At 43.6% G+C, this 22,110-nt stretch overlaps 2 protein-coding genes across 2 annotated transcripts; one reads left to right on the top strand and one right to left on the bottom strand.

Annotated features, from left to right (window-relative positions):
- The first annotated feature begins 16,514 nt into the window (after positions 1-16,514).
- Positions 16,515-20,968, top strand: LOC121983805 (sulfite reductase [ferredoxin], chloroplastic-like). The gene is made up of 8 exons (XM_042536430.1): positions 16,515-16,859; positions 18,080-18,859; positions 18,944-19,240; positions 19,338-19,535; positions 19,722-19,856; positions 19,982-20,098; positions 20,408-20,566; positions 20,661-20,968. Exons 1-8 carry the CDS (start codon positions 16,689-16,691, stop codon positions 20,736-20,738), a joined length of 1,935 nt encoding a protein of 644 aa, XP_042392364.1. The 5' UTR covers positions 16,515-16,688; the 3' UTR covers positions 20,739-20,968.
- Positions 20,969-20,991: 23 nt separating this feature from the next.
- Positions 20,992-22,053, bottom strand: LOC121983806 (probable strigolactone esterase DAD2). Its single transcript, XM_042536431.1, has 2 exons — positions 21,665-22,053; positions 20,992-21,588 (listed from the first exon to the last, which is right to left on the bottom strand). Exons 1-2 carry the CDS (start codon positions 22,051-22,053, stop codon positions 21,129-21,131), a joined length of 849 nt encoding a protein of 282 aa, XP_042392365.1. The 3' UTR covers positions 20,992-21,128.
- Between the last annotated feature and the right edge of the window lie 57 nt (positions 22,054-22,110).

Here is a 22,110-nt window from a genome sequence, read left to right as displayed (position 1 = left end):
GCGCGGCTCTCGATCTTTAACGACGGAGCTCGTCGGTTCGTCCGCTCGGATTATTTATAGACGCCGGCTCGTCTCGGGGCTCGTCGGTTCGTCCGCTCGGATTATTTATAGACGCCGGCTCGTCTCTCGATCTTTAACGACGGAGCTCGTCGGCGCGGATATTTATAGCCGGACGGCGCGGCTCTCGATCTTTAACGACGGAGCTCGTCGGCGCGGATATTTATAGCCGGACGACGCGGCTCTCGATCTTTAACGACGGAGCTCGTCGGTTCGTCCTCTCGGATTTTTAGACGCCGGCTCGTCTCGATCTTTAACGACGGAGCTCGTCGGTAGCGGATATTTATAGCCGGACGGCGCGGCTCTCGATCTTCGACGATACCGCTCGGATATTTATAGCGCCGACGCGGCTCTCGATCTTTAACGTCGGAGTTCGTCGGCTCGGATTATTTATAGCCGGCGGCTCGGCTCTCGATCTTTAACGACGGAGCTCGTCGGTTCGTCCGCTCGGATTATTTATAGACGCCGGCTCGTCTCTCGATCTTTAACGACGGAGCTCGTCGGCACGGATATTTATAGCCGGACGGCGCGGCTCTCGATCTTTAACGACGGAGCTCGTCGGCGCGGATATTTATAGCCGGACGGCGCGGCTCTCGATCTTTAACGACGGAGCTCGTCGGTTCGTCCGCTCGGATTATTTATAGACGCCGGCTCGTCTCTCGATCTTTAACGACGGAGCTCGTCGGCGCGGATATTTATAGTCGGACGGCGCGGCTCTCGATCTTTAACGACGGAGCTCGTCGGCGCGGATATTTATAGCCGGACGGCGCGGCTCTCGATCTTTAACGACGGAGTTCGTCGGCGCGGATATTTATAGCCGGATGGCGCGGCTCTCGATCTTTAACGACGGAGCTCGTCGGTTCGTCCGCTCGGATTATTTATAGACGCCGGCTCGTCTCTCGACCTTTAACGACGGAGCTCGTCGGCGCGGATATTTATAGCCGGACGGCGCGGCTCTCGATCTTTAACGACGGAGCTCGTCGGCGCGGATATTTATAGCCGGACGGCGCGGCTCTCGATCTTTAACGACGGAGCTCATCGGTTCGTCCGCTCGGATTATTTATAGACGCCGGCTCGTCTCTCGATCTTTAACGACGGAGCTCGTCGGCGCGGATATTTATAGCCGGACGGCGCGGCTCTACGGTTTAACGTCTGGGCTAGACGGGCTTGAAGGCTAACTCCTTACCAGGTCGAGCGACCTTGGCTTTCCTTTCCGCAGACAATACTCAAAGTGCTTCCATCTTTCTACTTCGCTTAGCCGAACGGCTCAGGATCTGCTTCGTCAAGTACTTTGGCTCGGATAATTCCCCCCGTCCGGACGGTACGGGGCCCTCGATGCTTGATGACGATGCCTTATATTTGTTTCTTTGACTTTTCATTTCTGCATTTCAAGTATTCAGTCGAAAAATGTACACAGGATGATTTACATAGGCACACCTTTCACCCTGCCCGGTAAGGCTGGAGGTGGTTCGCGTTCCACGGCCTATCTAGCTGCCGACCGTCCTCATCCTCCAGATAGTACGCGCCCGAGCGGAGCTTTTCGATGACTTTGAAGGGACCTGCCCAGGGAGCTTCAAGCTTGCCGACGTCGCCGACCGGCTTGACTTTCTTCCAGACAAGGTCGCCGACCTGGAATGATCGGGGAATGACGCGCCGGTTATAGTTTTGCTTCATTCGTTGATGGTACGCCATCAGTCGAACGGATGCTTTGGCACGCTCTTCGTCAACCAAATCCAGCTCCATATTCCTCCGCTCGGCATTGCCTTCATCATAACATTGGACCCGGACGGACTCGATGCCGACTTCAACCGGAATGACCGCTTCGCCGCCGTACACCAGATGAAAAGGTGTAACACCCGTTCCTTCCTTAGGAGTCGTCTGGATGGCCCATAAAACGCCCGGCACTTCATGTGGTCGAGCCGAGCGCGCAGAATACGGAGAATTTCCCGGTTGGCTACTTCGGCTTGACCATTGCTTTGGGGGTAAGCCACGGACGTGAAGTGTTGCTCGATGCCGTAGCTTTTGCACCAATCTTCCAGCACCTTCCCTGTGAATTGCCGCCCATTGTCGGAAACCAATCGGCGAGGGATACCGAACCTACAGATGATGTGTTGCCAAATGAATTTTTTGACCATCTGTTCGGTGATCCTGGCTAGTGGCTCGGCTTCTACCCATTTGGAGAAATAATCGACCGCCACCAGCAAAAATTTCCTCTGCCCGGTCGCCATTGGAAAGGGACCCACAATATCCATTCCCCATTGATCGAACGGACATGAAACGGTTGATGCTTTCATCACCTCCGTCGGTCGGTGAGAGAAGTTGTGATACTTCTGGCATGAAAGGCACGTAGAGACGGTCCGGGCGGCGTCCATTTGTAAGGTCGGCCAAAAGTATCCCGCTAGCAGAATCTTCTTGGCTAGTGATCGTCCGCCCGGATGTCCTCCGCATGATCCTTGATGTACCTCCTGGAGGATGTAAGCCGAATCTTCCGAGCTCACACACTTCAACAACGGGCGAGAGAAAGCCTTCTTGTAGAGCTGATCGCCGATAAGTGTGAACCGACCGGCTCTCCTCCTGAGCAGCTGGGCTTCATCCCGATCGGCCGGTGTGGCTTCCGAGCGGAGGAACTCTATGATGGGCGTCCTCCAGTCGCTTGGAAACGTGAGGCTTTCCATCCGGTCGACATGCGATACCAGTAGTACTTTTTCAATAGGTTGCTGAATGGTGACCGGCACTATAGAACTTGCTAGCTTGGCCAAGTCATCTGCTGCCTGGTTCTCCGTTCGGGGAATTTTTTGAATAAGGACCTCTCGGAAAGTGGCTTTGAGTTTTTCAAAGGCTTCAGCGTAGAGCTTAAGCCGAACGCTGTTGATTTTAAAGGTACCAGAAAGTTGCTGAGCGGCCAATTGTGAATCCGAATAGAGAGTCACCCGACTGGCACCCACATGCCGGGCTGCCTGCAATCCGGCTATGAGGGCCTCATACTCTGCTTCATTGTTGGTGGCCTTGTAATCTAGTCGGACGGATAGGTGCATCTTTTCTTCTTGAGGTGAGAGTAGCAATATTCCGATCCCACTTCCGAGCCGAGTGGAAGACCCATCCACATATATTCTCCACAGAGCTTCCGGCTCTGGCCTCTGCACTTCGGTCACAAAATCAGCCAAGGATTGCGCTTTGATCGCCGAGCAGGGCTGATATTGGATGTCAAATTCACTTAGTTCTGTCGTCCACTTGATGAGCCGTCCGGCCGCTTCTGGATTCAACATCACTCTTCCTAGTGGGCTATTCGTCCGGACGATGAGGGTGTGAGCCAAGAAATATGGTCGAATGCGCCGAGCGGCGAGAACCAAAGCGAAGGCCAACTTCTCGAGCCCGGTGTAACGAGATTCAGCATCTTTCAAAATGTGTCTTAGAAAATACACCGGCTGCTCTTCGCCGCTCGCCCTCACAAGTGCCGAGCCTACAGCATGCTCAGTTGACGACAGATAAATATAAAGTGACTCACCCCCGATCGGCTTGGCTAACACTGGCAGAGAATTAAGATATGTCTTCAATTCTTCGAACGCTCGGTCACATTCTTCATCCCACTGGAACTTAGTAGCCTTGCGCAGGATCTTGAAGAATGGAAGGCTCCGGTCGGTGGTTTTTGAGATGAATCTGGACAAAGCAGTTATCCGACCGGTCAACCGTTGAACTTCCCTTGTATTTCTGGGAGGCGGCATGTCTTGCAGAGCTTTCACCTTGCTGGGATTGGCTTCGATTCCCCGCTCGGTCACTATATATCCCAAGAAACGCCCCCCTTTTGCTCCGAACAAGCATTTCTGAGGATTTAGCTTGACTCCATATTTGCGTAGCGTTCGGAAGGTTTCTTCCATGTCCCTGAAGAGATCGGCCGCTCGGACGGATTTGATAAGAATGTCGTCCACATAGACTTCCAGATTACGCCCGATCTGCTCCTTGAACACCTTGTTCATCAAGCGTTGATAGGTGGCCCCGGCATTCTTCAATCCGAACGGCATCACATTATAGCAATATGTGCCGTCGGCCGTCACAAAACTAACTTTTTCTTGATCTTCACGGGCGAGCGGCACCTGATGATAGCCTTGGTATGCGTCGAGCATGCAAATCAATTCGCAGCCGGCCGTAGAGTCCACCAGCTGATCTATCCGTGGCAGAGGATAGAAGTCCTTGGGGCATGCTTTGTTTAAGTCCCGGAAGTCGATGCAGACTCTCCACTTGCCGCCCGGCTTGGAGACTAATACTACGTTAGCCAGCCAGCTCGGGAACTGCACCTCGCGTATGTGGCCGGCCTCCAGAAGTTTTTCTACTTCCGCCCGGATGATGGCATTCTGCTCGGCACTGAAATCCCTTTTTCTCTGCTTTACTGGCCGAGCGTCCGGTCGGACATGCAACTCATGCTGCGATAGGCTCGGCGAAATTCCGGGCAACTCATGTGTCGACCAGACGAAAACATCATGATTTCGTTGGAGGCATTGGATCAACTCCTCCTTTTGCCCCTCCTCCAGATCAGAAGCGATAAAAGTCGTGGCCTCCGATCGAGTCGGATGGATCTGAACCTCCTTCTTTTCATCATAAATTAAAGCAGGAGATTTCTCGGTTATGGCGTGTACCTCGGTTCGGGGCGCCTTCCGAGCGGAACAAGCTTCTGCTCGGACCATCTCTATATAGCACCGCCGAGCTGCTAGTTGATCTCCACGTACTTCTCCTACTTTGTCCTCCACGGGGAACTTTATCTTCTGGTGGAAGGTTGAGACAACCGCTCGAAATTCGCCGAGCGCCGGTCGTCCCAAAATGACGTTGTAGGACGAAGGAGAGTCTACCACCACGAAGTTTATTGCCCTGGTCCTCCTGAGCGGCTCTTCTCCCAATGAAGTAGCCAGCCGAATTTGTCCGACCGGCTGAACTTCGTTGCCCGTAAACCCGTAGAGCGGGGTCGTCATGGGAAGTAGCTCGGCTTGATCAATTTGCAGCTGATCGAACGCCTTCTTGAATATGATGTTGACTGAACTCCCTGTGTCAACAAATATGCGGTGAATAGTATAATTTGCTATTACCGCTTTAATGAGCAGAGCGTCGTCGTGGGGCACTTCTACTCCTTCTAAGTCTCCGGGCCCGAAAGTGATTTCCGGTCCACTTGCCCGCTCTTGACTACAGCCGACTGCGTGGATCTGCAGCTGTCGGACGCCCGCCTTTCTGGCTCGGTTGGAGTCTCCTCCGGTCGGCCCGCCAGCGATAACGTTGATCTCGCCCCGGGAAGTGTTGCTCCTGTTTTCCTCTTCCCGAGTGGACGGTCGTGACCGTTCTCTGGACGCCCGGCGATTCTCCTGTCTCGGAGATCTATGCCGATCGGGTGTCTGTTGATGTCGCCTTTCGGTGCGGGCCCGGTTGGCTTCATGGGTCCTTTGTCTCCTGTCGATGGGAGGAGACCGTCGTTCGGCTCTCCTGGGAACGGGATTGGCCACGAAGGGAAGACTTCGACAATCCCTCGTGTTGTGCGTATCCGCCTGGTGGAAGGAGCAGAACATAGGGGTCCACCTCTTCTTTGGCTTGGGCCGAGCGGCAGCCACTTCTTGTACGTGCAATCCGGCGTGGGGGGATCGAATTGCTTCGGTCCTCGGTCCTCTGGGTGGCTGCTGAGCGGCGTGCTGTTTCTACTCGGCATGAACAGGTGCACGCTCGGTTGGAGTTTCCTTTTTCCGAGCGGCTTGCGCTTCTTCCACGTTTATGTATTCGTTGGCCCGATGCAGCATGTGATCATAATCTCGGGGCGGCTTCCGGATGAGCGACCGGAAGAAGTCCCCATCCACAAGGCCCTGAGTGAAGGCATTCATCATCGTCTCTGATGTGGCCGTTGGGATATCCATCGCCACTTGGTTGAATCACTGGATGTAAGCTCGAAGCGATTCTCTCGGCTCTTGCTTGATGGCAAACAAGCTGACACTTGTCTTCTGATAACGTCGACTGCTGGCGAAGTGGTGGAGGAAGGCCGTTCGGAAGTCCTTGAAGCTAGTGATGGATCCGTCCGGCAACCTCCGAAACCACCGTTGAGCCGATCCCGAGAGAGTGGTAAGAAAGACTCGGCACTTTACTCCATCTGTATACTGATGGAGCGTAGCTGTGTTATCGAACTTACCCAGATGATCATCCGGGTCCGTTGTTCCGTTGTACTCGCCGATCGTCGGAGCCACGTAGTGCTTGGGCAGAGGGTCTCGTAGAATAACCTCCGAAAATTGGCGATTGATCCGCTCGGGAGATGAGCCCGCCCAGGGAGCTTTTCCTTTTCTGTCATCCCGCCTTGGCATCTCGTCTGAAGAAGATCCCCTATCTCTTCGAGCTGGTATGGCTTCAGGGGTGCGAAACAAGGCTCGATGGAATGCGACGGTGGCTGGAGGTGCTTCTGCTCGACCACCTGACGCAGATGTTGCTTGTTGCTCAGGCCGCTCGGCTGCTGCTTTCTGTTTTTGTTCCACAAGTTTGACGGCCCTTATCTCGACCAGAGCTTCGAGTTCTTCCGTCGAAAGCGCCACCGTGTGTTGTCGTCCAGCCTCATCCATTGTTTCCAGTCGGATGCAGGAGCGTTCCCACAGACGGCGCCAATTTGATCCTGTCCGAACCAGAAGTCAACAGACGCTGGGCATGTGGCGCTCTTCGGCTCGCTGATGTAGACCTCCCACTAGTGGCGCGACGCTCCGGCTAGCCTGCACAGAAGTCGAGCCGGGAAGGGGTTCCCGGCGGCGACCCTCCGACGCTCAAGTCAGGTAAGCTACGATGAACGAAGTGGCTTCCAAAGTCTCTCAATGCGTACCTCCGGCGAAGTCTGAGGCTCTTTATATAGAGTTGTGAAGGGTTAGGGCACGCATACCGAGGTGCATATGTGTCCTCTGTCCTTTCCTCGGTATGCAGTTGTCAGAAAGCTCACCTGACCCATACCGCTACAGTCAAAGCATGTCCTCGATGGGGCAGCAGAATCCCCTGTCACAAGATTTGGAGCATGGCCTACACATAAAACATACCTGCTGTCAGAAAAAGACCTCCCTTGTCCTTTTCCCCTTTGCTTCAGATCTAGCGTCCGGGTGGACAACTCCCTCAACATCCGGCCGGACATCCGCAGTGGTTTACTTGTGCTTTGTGGAGACTAATAAACAGGGGTGCTTTTATGACTGTGGTCGGTCAAAAGGTCAGCTCGGTCCATGACCTTTTTAACTGAGCGTCGGAACCCCGATTTGACAGGGTGCCTTCCAACCATAAGTGCGAGCCGGCTAGACCCGTCCGGGTATTCGATTCCATCGGCCCGGCCTTCTACGGTCGTCCGTCCGGTCGGACCACACTCCTCCCGGATGGGCGGCTACTCCGGTGAATTCCACTCGGCGTTGACATTGCAAGAGAGAGGGGGGGGCCCGCTCTTACCACCGGATCAACATCAAAAAGGTAGAGATTGTTGGACCCCATGGTAGTTTTGATGTGATCAACCAAGTTGGTTAGGTCCTGCTGTGTTTGATCCCTGTGTCTGAGTTTGCAGGAGCTTAGGAGCACAGGAAGTCGAGCGGAAGACGCAGCTAACGAGAAGGACGGCACGGGAAGGGAGCCGACGGGCTCGGTGCGTCCGAAGGACGAGAGAGCAGCGGAAGAGTACTCTAGTGGGCGTGAAGAGCGTGCGCAATGTTCGAGGGACGTTAAGCCGGGACGAAAGGCTGCTCGAGGAGAAGGCCGGGAATTGGGTTCGGGTGAGCCCTATTCCGGTTGGCCGCAATCATCCAAAAGAATGGAGCGTCGGAAGCTGAAGAAACCAAGCTGGAAATTAGGCTGCCAGCTTGGAGGCGCCTCCAGCTTGAAGGCGCCTTCAACATGTCAGTTTTGACCGTTTGCGCTGCGGATAAAGTTTTATCCACTGACCGAGCTGGAGGCGCCTTGAACCTTGTTGGAGGCACCTTGGACCCTCGGGATAGACTTTCCAGGAACTATAAAAATGCCCCTGGAGCTAGGAATTCAACAACAACTTCTACATTCAACTCTGTAATCATTTCCTAGCAGTAGTTCTGAGACATTAGAATGTAAAAGGCTTCTCCGCCTTCAGCAAAGGAGAATTTTCTTAGTGCGCTTTTCACTGCCCTGGATTAACAACCCTCTTGGTTGTAACCAGGTTAAAACTCTGTTTCTGTTTTTATTTTCTGCCTTTATTATTTTACTACTGCATTTGTTCTGAGTTGAAATCCGAGGAGGGTAGTTTTATTTCTTGTTTACAGCAATTCACCCCCCTCTTGCCGGCCTCCGCTGCACCCACAGATTCAATTAGAATCTGGAGTAATCCCTTGATATAAGCTTTTATTGCAAACTTCCCATATGAAATAGATCATGCTTGAGATGTTTAGGTATCGAACCTTCATATTCCAGCTACTATCTTTATAATTCCACCCAAGGACTTGCTGCAATTTGTCAAAAGAGTGAAAAATCATATTAATGTTCAGTCATTGCTTCACTTTACTCCACAATCCGCAAGCCTTAGAGCATTCAAAGAATAAATGATGGTTTGATTCCTCTTAATATCGGTATAATACACATTCTTTGTTTGGTTTATATTCATTCTATCCTTGGTTCTTAAATTACCATTTGATAGCATCCATAAAATGAAGCGATGTTTTGGTATGATTTCCAACCTCCACACGATCGAATTCCAAGCCACCTCTGAATCCCTTGGTATGAAAAATTGATAAGCTTTTGCAACTCCTTTCATTTCCCTAACAAACCAATCCATCATTATCATGTTTACTCTACCAACTTCATTTGAGACTCTTAAGATCTTGTTCTAGATTTCTATAAGTTTCTTGAAGGACGAGTCCGAAACCTTGGTTTCCCATGCCGAAACATATAGTGTTGATGTACCCATGCTTGACCATAATGAATATGTTTTGGCTTAGATATCCCATAATATCTTACTTAACAAAGCCTTATTCCATACAAGAAGATTTCTAAGTCCATATCCCCCATCTTGCTTTGATAGACAAACTTTTGACCAAGATATAGGTGGGTGTTTTGAAGACCAAACAAACATATGACAAATAACTTTATTCTTGCCAATTATTCCACTATGAATTGGAAACATTAAAAGTCAAAAACACTTCCTACCTTGGAGAAGCGTACCCACCAATTCCAAACGGCCAACATATGATAAAGTATGTTTGGGCCAAACATTTATCCTTCTTATAATAGCATTTAGGAGTGACTCATAATTAGCAATCCTTAGCTTTTCCGCCGCCAATGGAATCCCCAAGTATCGGAAAGGAAAAGAACCTTCTTGGAACCCCAGGAGACAAACAAGCTGATACTTTAAACTTGCATTCACACAGGGCATGTAAACTTGCATTTTTTTTAGGATTTGTCTGTAGCCCCAAAACTCCTCCAAAATTGTCCAAACATTCCATTATGTGCTGTGTAGATGATACATCCGTTCGACAAAACAACATTAAATCATCGGCATAAATAAAATGTGTAATGCCCACATCTTTGCACATTGGATGAAAGTGAAAGGATGACAAAGTGGTGGTGGTCTTGAGTTTCCTTGACAACACTTCAATGTAAATGCCAAACAACGAGGGCGAAGTGGATCCTCTTATCTAAGCCCTCTTTTCCCACTAAAGAAACCATATATGCCGTCATTTAAAGAAATTGAGTAAGATATTGTATTGATACATTCCTTATTTAATTACAATATCGTTAAGGACAACCAAAACCAATGAGTGTCATCATACGAAAAACCCAATCAACCATATCAAAAGCTTTTTTCAAGTCCACTTTGATCATGCATCTAGGAGAAATCCTTTTGTGTGCATACTTCAAAAGTAATTCCTAAGTTAAATATATGTTATCTCCTATAGAATGCCCCTTGATGAATGCTACTTGAGCTGGATCCAATAAGAAATCCAATACTTTAAATAACTAGCCAGCAAGGATCTTTGTAATAACTTTATATAACATATTGCAACAAGAAATTGGCCTATAGTCGGAAACATCCACAACATGGTCTCCTTTCGACACAAGTGAGATCAAGGAGTGATTCTATTGCTTGAGTAGATTGTCATTTGAAAAAAAATTCTTGTATAGTTGCAATAAAATCATTACTAATAATATCTCAAGAGGAGATAAAGAATTTCAAACCATAACCATCCGCCCCCGGCGCTTTCCCACATGCAATATCATGTAAAGCAGTCCTTATTTCTTCTAGCTCAATCGACTTGCATAAATTTTCAGATTGCCCCATGGTTAGCTTCTTTCCCGATAGCTCATTGCTGCCTAAGGTGGTGCACGTCTCCTTTTGGCCAAGTAATCCATGGAAATAATCAACAAGCTCTTCCGCTACTCCACCTATGCTCGTGATTTGTTCTCCATTCATTTTCTTTAGTGTTATGATTGCATGTCTTTTATTGTTCCTTTTTACCATATCATGAAAAAATTTTATACATTTATCCGCACTTCTCAAGTAAACCTTCTTTGTTTTTTGTTGATAAAATTATCTTTCTACTTCCGCTAGTAGGTTGACTTTCTTTCTTATGTGATTATATTCCATAGGGGTTGGACCTCCATCCGAAATGCCTCTTTGCACCTCCTCTAACTCCACCTTTAATCTTCTTGCTTTTTCCAAAATATGCCCAAAGTTTTTCTTGTTTAGCTCCCTCAATATCCTTTTAATCGGAACAACTTTATTTTGAGAATAAATTAGACATTTCCCATTGTTAGGATTGCCTAAGAGTCTTTTACGAGACATTTGAAATCATCATGCAATGACCACATGTTGAGAAATTTAAAAGCCTTATTTTTGGCTTATCCTTAGCTAGTGTGTGAACAATGGAACATGAATGATTTGAAAGACATTCAGGTGCCGTAAACTCCGCATAAGCATCAAAATCTGCCATCAACTAAAAGAAATTTACCAAAACTCTATCCAACTTACAAGAAACATTACCATTAGACTATGTAAGGCGACATCCAATGAACTGGAGATCCACTAAGCCAAAAGTTTGTGCAAAAATCTGCAAGTCTCTCATTTCATGATTTCCAACTAGAGACCCCCATGCTTTTCATGAATAGATAAGAAAGAGTTAAAATCAACCATAATCATCCATGGATCAAAAATGGTGTCTCCTAGATCTGTAAGTGCCTCCCATGACGGTCTCCTTGTAACAATTGAATGCAACTCATATACGAAAGTAACCAAGAAGCCCCTGCTAGAAATGTGACATCAAACATGACAATTTAGCAAAAATCCGGAACCATTCTATAGAAATTTCTTAGATCAATTTGTACACCAATAGGAAGGGTGATGGGGACCTCATGAATCTGTTATCCAAAAGTCAGAACCTCCACCATGAGGCACGCATACTCCAAACGTTCCCTTGTTCGTGTTAAATTATCGGCGTGCAATAACTTTCCAACTTCTGATCTAATCATGCTTATCACTTTTTGGGTCCAACAATCTGGTGGGAGACCATGAATTTATATCTAAGTAGGCACAAAATATCCATCCTCATCAAACAAAAAACATTTAGGCATTATCTTTAAAAACATAGGAATGTCAAAGACAAAATAAGGTCCTCCTTGTAGTACTTTTTCACGATCTTCTTCCTTCTCAACATGGTAGACTACCCAACCACTCTTGTGCATAAAAAACTTGTGAGGAACATTCCATTCAGAAACCCAGGATGCTGACCCATAAAGCAGCCAACAAAACAAATGCTCATTGCATCCTTCACACCATAGTTTGTAGAATCACGATCCTACGCAGAATCGATTTAGGGTCTGGATCAGATCATAGAATCATACGATCCTACCAAAAACCCTTAAAATCTTATCATACATGATTAATAATTAGAAAAATACCTAAAAAACTCATTTACATATAAATAAATAACTAATTTTGTATATATATGCAATCATTTACACTCAACACCTCAAATTACATTACTACATGTATAAATTTAAATTAACTTGTAATTCAACTATCATTCTCGTATAGTAATAATATTTATATTTTCATATCATAAAATGAAAGAAAATAAAATTTCTATTAACACAATAATAATAATAACACATTCAATATCAAAAATATTTCTTTGATTTATAAGGTAATTCAATTTAAAGACCAACAAAGTATCTAACGTATATAACAGAAACTATTGAATCCTTTAATTCAAATATGAACGTCGGAAATAATCTTCTAAAGACTGGTTGATGTCACATAATACTAGACAATAGACATTCAAAAACACATTATTTTGGGGAAAAGAAATGACAGAATATTATTGATAAAAAACTAACTCAAAAATAATTAAACATATGTTTAACTAATTTAAAACCCTAATAAGATGAAAAAAGATAATAAAAACAAGATAAAATCTTCTAGACATCCAAAAATGATTTAAATGATATTTTTTAGGTTTGAAATAGCATGGTTAAGGATAAACTTTGAAATTTATTAAAGATCTCTGAACGAGTTTTGATTTGATATATTATAGGCCTCGTGGTTCAATCCGAGTCAAAAGTTATGATCTCTCAAAGCTTCCACTGATTCTGCTTCGATTATGCTCCGATCCTACCGATTCTGTTCCGATCCTGCTGCGATCCTACTGCAAAAAGCAATTCTGCACGATCCTGGATCGATTTTGGGTTTCCGGATCGTACGATCCGGATCGCGATTTTGCAAACTATGCTCCACACTATCTATATCATCATAATAAAAAGCTAACCTTTCTCCCTTTGATTCATACTGATCTAGGTTCATAGTAAGTTTTGTTTTTCAATTGTCCTTGAAAAGACTGACCCAATCCCTCTTCTTTGGTGACTGCACATTCCTCCCATTCCTCCCATGATCCAGTTATGTTTTAGCCATCGCAGGTTGCTGTTCTACTTCCTCTGACAAGATCTCCTCTTCCACCACCGGTGGAGGTGGAAGGCTTCCATGGGCATGAGGTTGCTGAGGAGGAGCATTTGTTCTCAATGGCGTGCTTACCTCATCAACTTCATTGGCCACATCATCATGCTGCTCCAAGTCATCATTATTCAATTGGTCTACTTGTTCCATTACCTCTACCACATAAGATGCTTCATCCGTCACCTCATCTTGATTTGCCACCTCCCTATGTGCCTTTTGACCAGAGTGTCTCTTGCACTTCCATTTTCCCTTTGCTATATATGAGAAAGCAAACAACTATCCCTTGGAAATAGCTCACCATCCAAGTTGGCAAATGAGAAACCTTTACATTAGTTGTAATTGACCAACCTTCTAGTGAGTGGGAAGTCACCCAAACCTTCCCCAACCACTTAGCAACAGAGTAGTAGTGGGGAGGGGCAACACTTGATTGGAGGAGATGATTAGAGTTGGTGCAGTTCGTCAAAAAACCACTGGAGATGCCAAAGATTGTCGTAGAACACTAAAATTGAAATAAACTAATTATATGAACACTTACCTCAGTGATTAGGCCTCTAAACACCCTTAAAACATCCTCCATGGTCTATGGAAGGCATCCACAGCAGTTCCAAGCTCCCTTCTATCGGTGACGTGGAAGGAAACCACCTCGGGCCATGATTGAGGGTTGTCCACAACAAGAGACTCACCAAAGCACCAAGAAATGATGCTAGGGTTCTCAAAAAGGTAGATCCGCTACCTTAGCGGCCCCCCTAGTGCCGGTCCCACGGATATGGAGGGAGGTTCATGCAGGTACACAGACCATAGGCGCATGGCAGGATAAACCCTAGATATTAGGGTTCTCAAGCGTTGCCCTTACGTTGAACTACGGCATGTGCTATAATTCCTTAGGATATATCATTAATGTTTGATTATATTTTTCTTTTAAATGTTTGATTATTAAAAATGATTAATGTTTAATTATAGAAAACTTTAAATATTTGACTATTAAAAATCATTAATGTTGATTATAGAAAGTTTTAAATTTTTTTGTTATTAAAAATAGTTATATCATTAATAATTTCTTTCCAAGTTCATGTCAATAAAGTAAATATTTATTTGTGAGTATATAAAAAAAAGTAGAGTTGTCTCTAAAAGTAGAAATTTTATAGGAAACTCTAAATATTTGATTATTAAAAATAAATATATCATTAATACTTTATTTATAAATTGCTGTCAACAAAGTAAATATTTTTTCATTTTCTAAAAATAGATCTAATATAGAAACATGACAATATAAATTGCATTAAAAGATTCGTATTACATCACATTATTTAATACCAATGAGAGTAGATTTTCTATGTGATATATATAATAAAATACTTAATTTATTGTTGCGATCTGCATGCATATGGAATAAATAGAGATTATAGCTTAGAATGTGAAGATGATGTATGTTAATTATTTTTTATATATATTTATCTTCTCTTTTTGTTTTTTTGACATTTTTATGAATATTTATCCTATCTATATTTTTGTATGGTCATAAAGAGAGTGAAACCAATTCTTAAAAGAAGGTCATGTATTTGTTATAAAAATATATATTATTATTGTAGAAGATGAATGAAGTATAAGACAATGACAAACAAATACAAGATTAACTTTAATTTATCACAAATATCATGTATGCATAGTTTTTTTGACGATACATTTCTATATATGATGTATGAATTAAAGTTCTCTAGTGAATTGAAGAACACACGGGTTGATGAGAACATGCTTTTTATTATGTTAATTTATTTTTTGTATTTCATGATTAATTGATCTAATATTTTTTCTTATAACTTACCATATTTGTTTTTTGTTTTTGAGATGCCATGGGTAAAATGGTTGACTTAGACTCACCACAAGGTAGAGAATTTAGTGGTCGCCTACAAAACTTCTTGATTTTATCTTAAAAAATTCAGAGTAAATATGTTTAACTTTATTTTTATTTTTTGATTTACTGTATTTTAAACTTAGACTCACCACAAGGTAGAGAATTTAGTGGTCGCCTACAAAACTTCTTGATTTTGTCTTAGAAAATTCAGAGTAAATATGTTTAACTTTGTTTTTATTTTTTGATTTACTGTATTTTAATAATATGATATTTTACTATTTTTAGGAATAATAGGTTATTATGTGCTTTGTGATTCTCTGGATCATTTTTGCGGTCTAGAGAATGCTCTCTTTATATGTATTGGTGAAGATGCATGGTCTCCACTTGTAAAATAAGTGGAGACCATACATCCCCATCAATGTATGGAAAGGGAGCATCCTCTGGACTACAAAAACGGTCCAGATGATCTCCTTTCTCGCCAATGACATGATGACATACTTAGAAAAAATATGTGAAGAATCGACTGTTATCATTCTTTAAATGTGTCGAGCAAAATGTTTTATGTGTGAAGTACATGTTTCAAATATTTTCTATGTTACTAGATGACAACAATAAATAAGAATTTTATTGAAATTATGAAATTTCGTAATAGATAATTTTGATTATTCAATTTTGTATTAATATTTAATTATTTTATATATATGACTAAATATTAATACAACATTCATTTTAAGGGTTATTGCCCATTACAGACCTCAAATTCAATCAATATTATTTCAGCACCATCTGCTCAAATAATCTCAGAGGAACTTTCAAATGTAAATTTTTTAGTCAATAGTCATGTTCAATTGTATATAATTGTATTGAGAGTTATAGAGTCTTCAAATTTTGATATGTGATAGTGTTAATAATAAAAAAAAATCAACAACAAACATTATATTTAAGGATGTTTTTCAAAATTTATATATATTTTTAATTTTCTAATTGTACTATCTATAATCAATTTACTTTATTTGTAATTTAATTATTTATTCAAATACTCATACGTGCTAGTTTTAATAGTTAATTATATAAAATAATGTCTTGACATACTACTAATAAAAATAATAGAGTTTGATTTTTTTTTAATTTATTAAACTATCAACTATTAATGTTATTATATATACTATTTAATTAATATTAGTATTTATATGTCATTGGATTCATGTATTAATATTTTTATGAAAAATATTTATTTATTTTTTTATCAAGACAATGAATATTTAAAGTGGGGACAATGAATAATTAGTAATTTAATTATTTAATTACTAATATGTTTGATTTTTAATACATTGCTGGTGATGAGTGGGATTTCAACAGGTTGTCATTAAAAAAAATTAATTTCATCAACAAAAAATATATAATCAACAGATTCGCCTAAATGATTCCCAAAAAAAAAATTGGACGTCGGATTTTTGTTCCTAAACTTTTCCAGAATCCGTCCAGGTTCCGTGAACTTGCAATGCGCAGCCCGCTCGTTATTACCACGCACCTGAGCTGCCCAGAGACCCACGAATAGCGTGCAATATTAATCCAAACTACACCTCGGGCGTAGAAAAATCGGGTAAAAATATCGCGGTCCACTACTGGACTGCTTAGTGCTCCACCTACTCGCCATACGATCCAAACCATTTCCTTTCCTCATCGACTGCGTCACCGCGCTCCGCAGGAATAACAACCCACTTTGGATTTGTCTTCTAGGGTTCCCTTCTTCGGTCGATTTCCTCTGCTGCACTGCGCCCGGAGCCAAGCGCTATAAATTTCTCTTCTAGGGTTACGTTTTCTCGCGGTTCTCCAATGGCGGCGACGGCGGGGGGTGTTGCAGGAGTTGGGGTGGATCGTGCAGCTCCGATCAATGAGTTCCGCGGGATGAGGTTGTCCTGGTTGATTCAGCACCGGATTTCTTCCCGGATGTTGCGGTTGGCGACCTCATCGCGCTCTTCCTCGGTTGTCAGGGCTGTTTCTACCGTAAGATTCGTGTTTTTTTTTGTGTTACTTTCCGCAAATGTTTTTCTCATCTTGGTTCTTATGTTGGTTGTGTCGATGTTTAACCGAGCGGTTATACTGGTTCGAAGTGCCTGTCTTTGCTACGAAAGTGTGAATACCACATCCTTCCTGAGGATACAATCAGGCTTTGTTAGGATGTTTTTTCAGGATCGTAAGAAGATCCACAATTCTTGTTCTTTAACATCTTAATATTAGTCAAAATGTGCATTGCATTTTCCGGTTCTTCAGTGGAAGATTAGTTTAATAATAGTCCTTGCCAACTGAAGTTAGTGTTTCTATCATTGGTTGATCTAGGGGACTACATTAGTTTTTAATATTGTCAAAGTTCTTTATCTATGCTCCTGAATTATACAAGGTCAGGTCTAGGTAGGAAAAGAGTTCTATGGCACACATCATGATTCATGAAATACCTTGGTATGCGTGGTAACCTAGTTTATGTGAAGTCTTACACAGTTTTTGAGATATGCTTTTATTTTTTGAAGTGTTAAGGGATTAGGCGAATCAGAGATACGTAATTGTAAAAAAAAAAGAAGTTTGGCTTCTCTTTGCATAAAAATTTCAATGTTGCCTTACTGTTGTCAGCAACATCTCCTAATTGCTTGAGATGAATCTTCAAGAGTATTAGTTGTCACCTTCCTGAAGATGAAAGCATTTCCTGATTTGTGTGCAAATACAAATTTGCTATACCAACAACTGAGTAGAAAAATCTCTGCATGTACTCTCTGTGATCACAGAAATTTTCTATCCACCTACAACCTTTGGTGCTGTGCTTCAGTCACAAATCACTCTGAATGTTTAATGTTATGATAGATTGCATGTATCCAATCCTTGTTGGGACTAACATGGCATGGCCTGTCTTGTTTTACATTATTTTTCCTTAAGAAAGGACAATTTATATGCAAACATAAAGAAGTGTGAAACTGGTATTTGACTTCAGAATGTTGATTTGGTTGATATCTCATACCTAGGTTCAAAAAGGATATTTCAATATAAGAATCTATTGATAATATTTAAGGTTCACGAGGGAAGAAATAGCAAATACCTTCGTGGATCCAAGGGTACATTTGTTGGATGAATATATTTCACGTTGCTTCTTGTGAGATTTTTTATTTTTTGTCCTAATGTATAGATTTAAGCAGTAATACTTGCATTCCTTTATCACCGATCTTCTGTTTTGGCAGTCTACAAAGCCAGAGAGTTCTAAGGGCAAGCGAAGCAAGGTTGAGCTGTTCAAGGAGCAGAGCAACTTCCTCAGATATCCTCTTAATGAGGAAATAATGAATGATGCCCCGAACATAAATGAGGCTGCTACCCAGCTGATAAAGTTTCATGGAAGTTATCAACAAACTGATAGAGATGAACGTGCCATAAAGGCTTACCAATTTATGCTTCGTACAAAAAATCCATGTGGTAAAGTTCCAAATCAACTTTATTTGGCTATGGACGATCTTGCTGATGATTTTGGAATTGGTACTCTCCGCTTGACCACTAGGCAAACGTTTCAACTGCATGGGATTCTGAAGAAGAACCTCAAAACTGTCATGAGTACCATTATTAGAAACATGGGTTCAACTCTTGGTGCATGTGGTGATTTGAACAGAAATGTATTAGCTCCTGCTGTGCCATATACCAGAAAAGATTATCTATTTGCTCAGAAAACTGCAGAAAATATTGCTGCACTTCTAACCCCACAGTCTGGTGCATATTATGACTTATGGGTAGATGGAGAAAAGATTATGTCAGCAGAGCCTGCTGAAGTGGTTAAAGCTCGTAATGACAACTCAAATGGGACAACTTTCCCTGATTCTCCCGAGCCTATTTATGGCACTCAATTCTTGCCTAGAAAGTTTAAGGTTGCAGTGACTGTGCCTACTGACAACTCTGTGGATATCTTGACAAATGATATCGGTGTTGTTGTTGTTTCTGATGATAATGGGGAACCTCAAGGCTTTAACATATACGTAATAAATTTTACAGTTCATTATGTATGTTTCGTAAGCTCTTTCCCTTAATGTTTATCAAACTGATTCTGATTGCGTTTGTAGGTAGGAGGTGGCATGGGAAGAACGCACAGGGTGGAAACCACTTTCCCCTGTTTAGGGAAACCTCTAGGATATGTGCCAAAAGAAGACATCTTATATGCTGTAAAAGCTATTGTTGTTACGCAACGAGAAAATGGGAGGAGAGATGACCGTAGGTACAGTAGAATGAAGTATTTGATAAGTGAATGGGGAATTGACAAGTTCCGCACCGTTGTGGAGCAGTATTATGGAAAGAAGCTTGAGCCATTCCATGAATTACCAGAGTGGGAATTTAAAAGTTATCTTGGATGGCATGAACAGGTCTAACTGCAGCCTATACTATGCTTATTTGTTAATACTCATTTATCTTTACTTCCTATATTGTACTTATGTTTTCAGTATTACACTGATTCTGCAGGGTGATGGTGCATTGTTCTGTGGACTGCATATTGATAATGGGCGGATAGGAGGAGCGATGAAAAAAACATTAAGAGAAATAATTGAGAAGTATAGCCTCAATATGAGGATTACACCTAACCAAAATTTGATTCTATGTGGCATTCATCACTCGTGGAAAAAGGATATCGCTGCAACTCTTGCCCAAGCTGGTTTCTTGGTAAAGATTGCCATCATATTTCTGCAAATCGTTAAAATAGTAGCAATTTATTATTATTTTTTTTGGTTTTGTTGAAGGGAAGTTTGCCACACAGTTAGGCTATTATTCTCAAATGTTAGCCAAAAGTGGCCAAAAATTTTCCTCTTTCCTTGCATTTTACTATTTTTATACTTATCTTCTTTACAGCAACCTAGTGAGGTTGATCTTCTTAAAGTAACTGCAATGGCATGCCCTGCTCTGCCACTTTGTCCACTAGCAACAACCGAAGCTGAGAGAGGAATTCCTGATATTCTCAAAAGAGTTAGAGCTGTCTTTGATAAGGTAACCTAATCATACCACCCTAGCGGAGTGATAAGATAGTAAGGATATAGCTCTTTTGTTTTGGCAATTGTAACATTTATGTTATACAGACAAGTGGTAGATGTAACATTCCTGTTATTTTTCAGGTAGGCCTCACGCCCGATGAGTCTGTCGTAATAAGAGTGACTGGCTGCCCCAACGGTTGTGCGAGACCCTACATGGCGGAGCTAGGACTCGTTGGTGATGGTCCCAACAGCTATCAGGTACTCGGTTTTATTTTATTTTATTTTTTTGACTAATGCTACATGAACATCCTAGCTAAGATTGTGATTAAATGCCCAAGTGAAATAATTTGACCATCATTGCCTTGGACATCGACATTGTTATTTCGTTGCAGCCTTCAGCTTCGCTAGAGATTATAGTGATCTTTCATGTCTAAACAAATAACAAGCACTGTATGTGCTCTGATGCTGAATTTGTCACGTTGGTTCAAGCACTCGGTGTCTGCAACTGCCAATGCAAGCCACCAAATAAATACTTACAAATGATACTCTCTTTATATTTTGTTTCAGATATGGCTTGGTGGGACCCCTAACCAGACCTCTTTAGCAAAATGCTTCATGGATAAGGTCAAGGTCCAAAACCTAGAGAAGGTATTTGAGCCACTGTTCTATAACTGGAAAACTAAACGTCTACAGGCTGAATCATTTGGCAGCTTTGCCACAAGGACAGTAAGTACTAAATTTATTCCCCTTCGACTCTGATCACAAGTTCTCCCTCACCAAAAGAGAAGATAGCAATTATGGTCTTTCACTGTTCTTCTAGGGCTTTGATAAATTGCGGGAGCTGGTGGAGAACTGGGAGGCTCTTCCAGTTGGAGACAACCTCAGTGCCCATTCCTAAGCTCTTTGCCGAAGAGCTGAGCATGAAGAGCTCATGAGTGATGAGCTGGTGCAGTTATGGAACAACTGCTCAATCCAATGGCAAAATCTATTGATCAGTGGATGTAGTTCGTGAGTTTCGATTGCTGTTGAGCCAGTGCCAATGACCATTTACTATGATTCCGCTTGTAATTGTGGTTTTGAGTTATGATGATAATCTGATATTATTAATACAGAATATAATTCCTGCTAGTATGGATTTTTTTTTATTGAAATAAAAATAAATAGATTAGGAGCCCTTTGATCTGATATTTATATTTCAACCGAAGCCTTCACGTGACCTCCACGTGGATAAGTGTAAAATGACCACACATTATGTTTGACGTAATTAATTAGACATAATCAGATGCAGTTAATGAGCGGGAGCGACGGGCGGATCTGTCGTCAGCGCGCGGTGGAGGACCTGGACGAAGGCTGCGGGGTGGCTGAGGTGCGGCATGTGGCCTTCTTCGCCGAGGAGCTCGACGGTGGTGCGGCCGCCGAGGTGGGCCCTGAGGTAGCTGGTGACGGAGGGCGGCACCGACATGTCGTTGGCGGTCTGCACGACGACGCAGGGCGGGAGCACCAGCCCCAGGAAACCGCGCAGGTCGCTGTTGAACACCGACCTCGACACGAACAGCGATATGTCCGGCCGCATGTCGGACAGCGTCCGGCCGTACTCGCTCACCGCCGCCGGCACGTCCGCCCCCACCGCCAGCGGCGCGAACCCCCGCACCCACGCTTCGTAGTTCGCCTCCATGGCCGCGAACACCTCCTCGATCTTCTCCCTCTCGAATCCCCCATGGTACCCCGCTTCGTGATCATTCAGAAACCTATGATCGAACGTTGTCACTGGTGATATATTTAACGTTTTCTCATAGTAACAAGATGAAATTGATGGCGGATTGCCTTGGGGAGGCGCCGACGAGGATGAGCTTGAGGAAGAGGCGAGGGCGGCGGATGGCGGCGAGGATTCCGATCATGGCGGAGACAGAGTGGCCGACGAAGAAGCAGCGGTCGACGGAGAGGGCGTCCAGGAGGGAGAGGAGGTCATCGACGTAGGCGTCGAGGGTGGCGTAGCGGCGGAAGTCGAAGTGGTCGGGATTAACGCTGCCGGCGAAGACGAGGTCGTAGAGGACGACCCTGTAGTCGCGGAGGAAGAAAGGGAGGATCCCGTTCCATGCCGACTGGTCGGTGCCGAATCCATGGGAGAGCACCAGAACTCGGTCGCCGGCGCCGACCATCCTCACGTTAAGGATATCCAGCAGCTTGCTGGAGTCGCCATTGCCGCTGCCCATCGACTCCTTCACTAGCGTGCTTTCCCTCTCTTCTGTTCTACAACCTCAACGACGCTT

The sequence above is a fragment of the Zingiber officinale genome, chromosome 5B, assembly GCF_018446385.1.
Source record: "Zingiber officinale cultivar Zhangliang chromosome 5B, Zo_v1.1, whole genome shotgun sequence".
Classification (NCBI taxonomy): domain Eukaryota; kingdom Viridiplantae; phylum Streptophyta; class Magnoliopsida; order Zingiberales; family Zingiberaceae; genus Zingiber; species Zingiber officinale.
Note: the sequence above shows the minus strand (reverse complement) of the source record. Positions and strands in the feature narration are given on the sequence as shown.

Excerpts from the sequence above, each read along its gene's own strand:
- LOC121983806 (XM_042536431.1), bottom strand. The coding sequence starts at position 22,053 with ATGGGCAGCGGCAATGGCGACTCCAGCAAGCTGCTGGATATCCTTAAC. Across the intron at positions 21,589-21,664 it reads CTCGTCGGCGCCTCCCCAAG|GTTTCTGAATGATCACGAAG; the intron begins GCAATCCGCCAT and ends GTTCGATCATAG.
- LOC121983805 (XM_042536430.1), top strand. The coding sequence starts at position 16,689 with ATGGCGGCGACGGCGGGGGGTGTTGCAGGAGTTGGGGTGGATCGTGCA. Across the intron at positions 20,099-20,407 it reads ATGGTCCCAACAGCTATCAG|ATATGGCTTGGTGGGACCCC; the intron begins GTACTCGGTTTT and ends ATTTTGTTTCAG. Across the intron at positions 20,567-20,660 it reads GCAGCTTTGCCACAAGGACA|GGCTTTGATAAATTGCGGGA; the intron begins GTAAGTACTAAA and ends CTGTTCTTCTAG.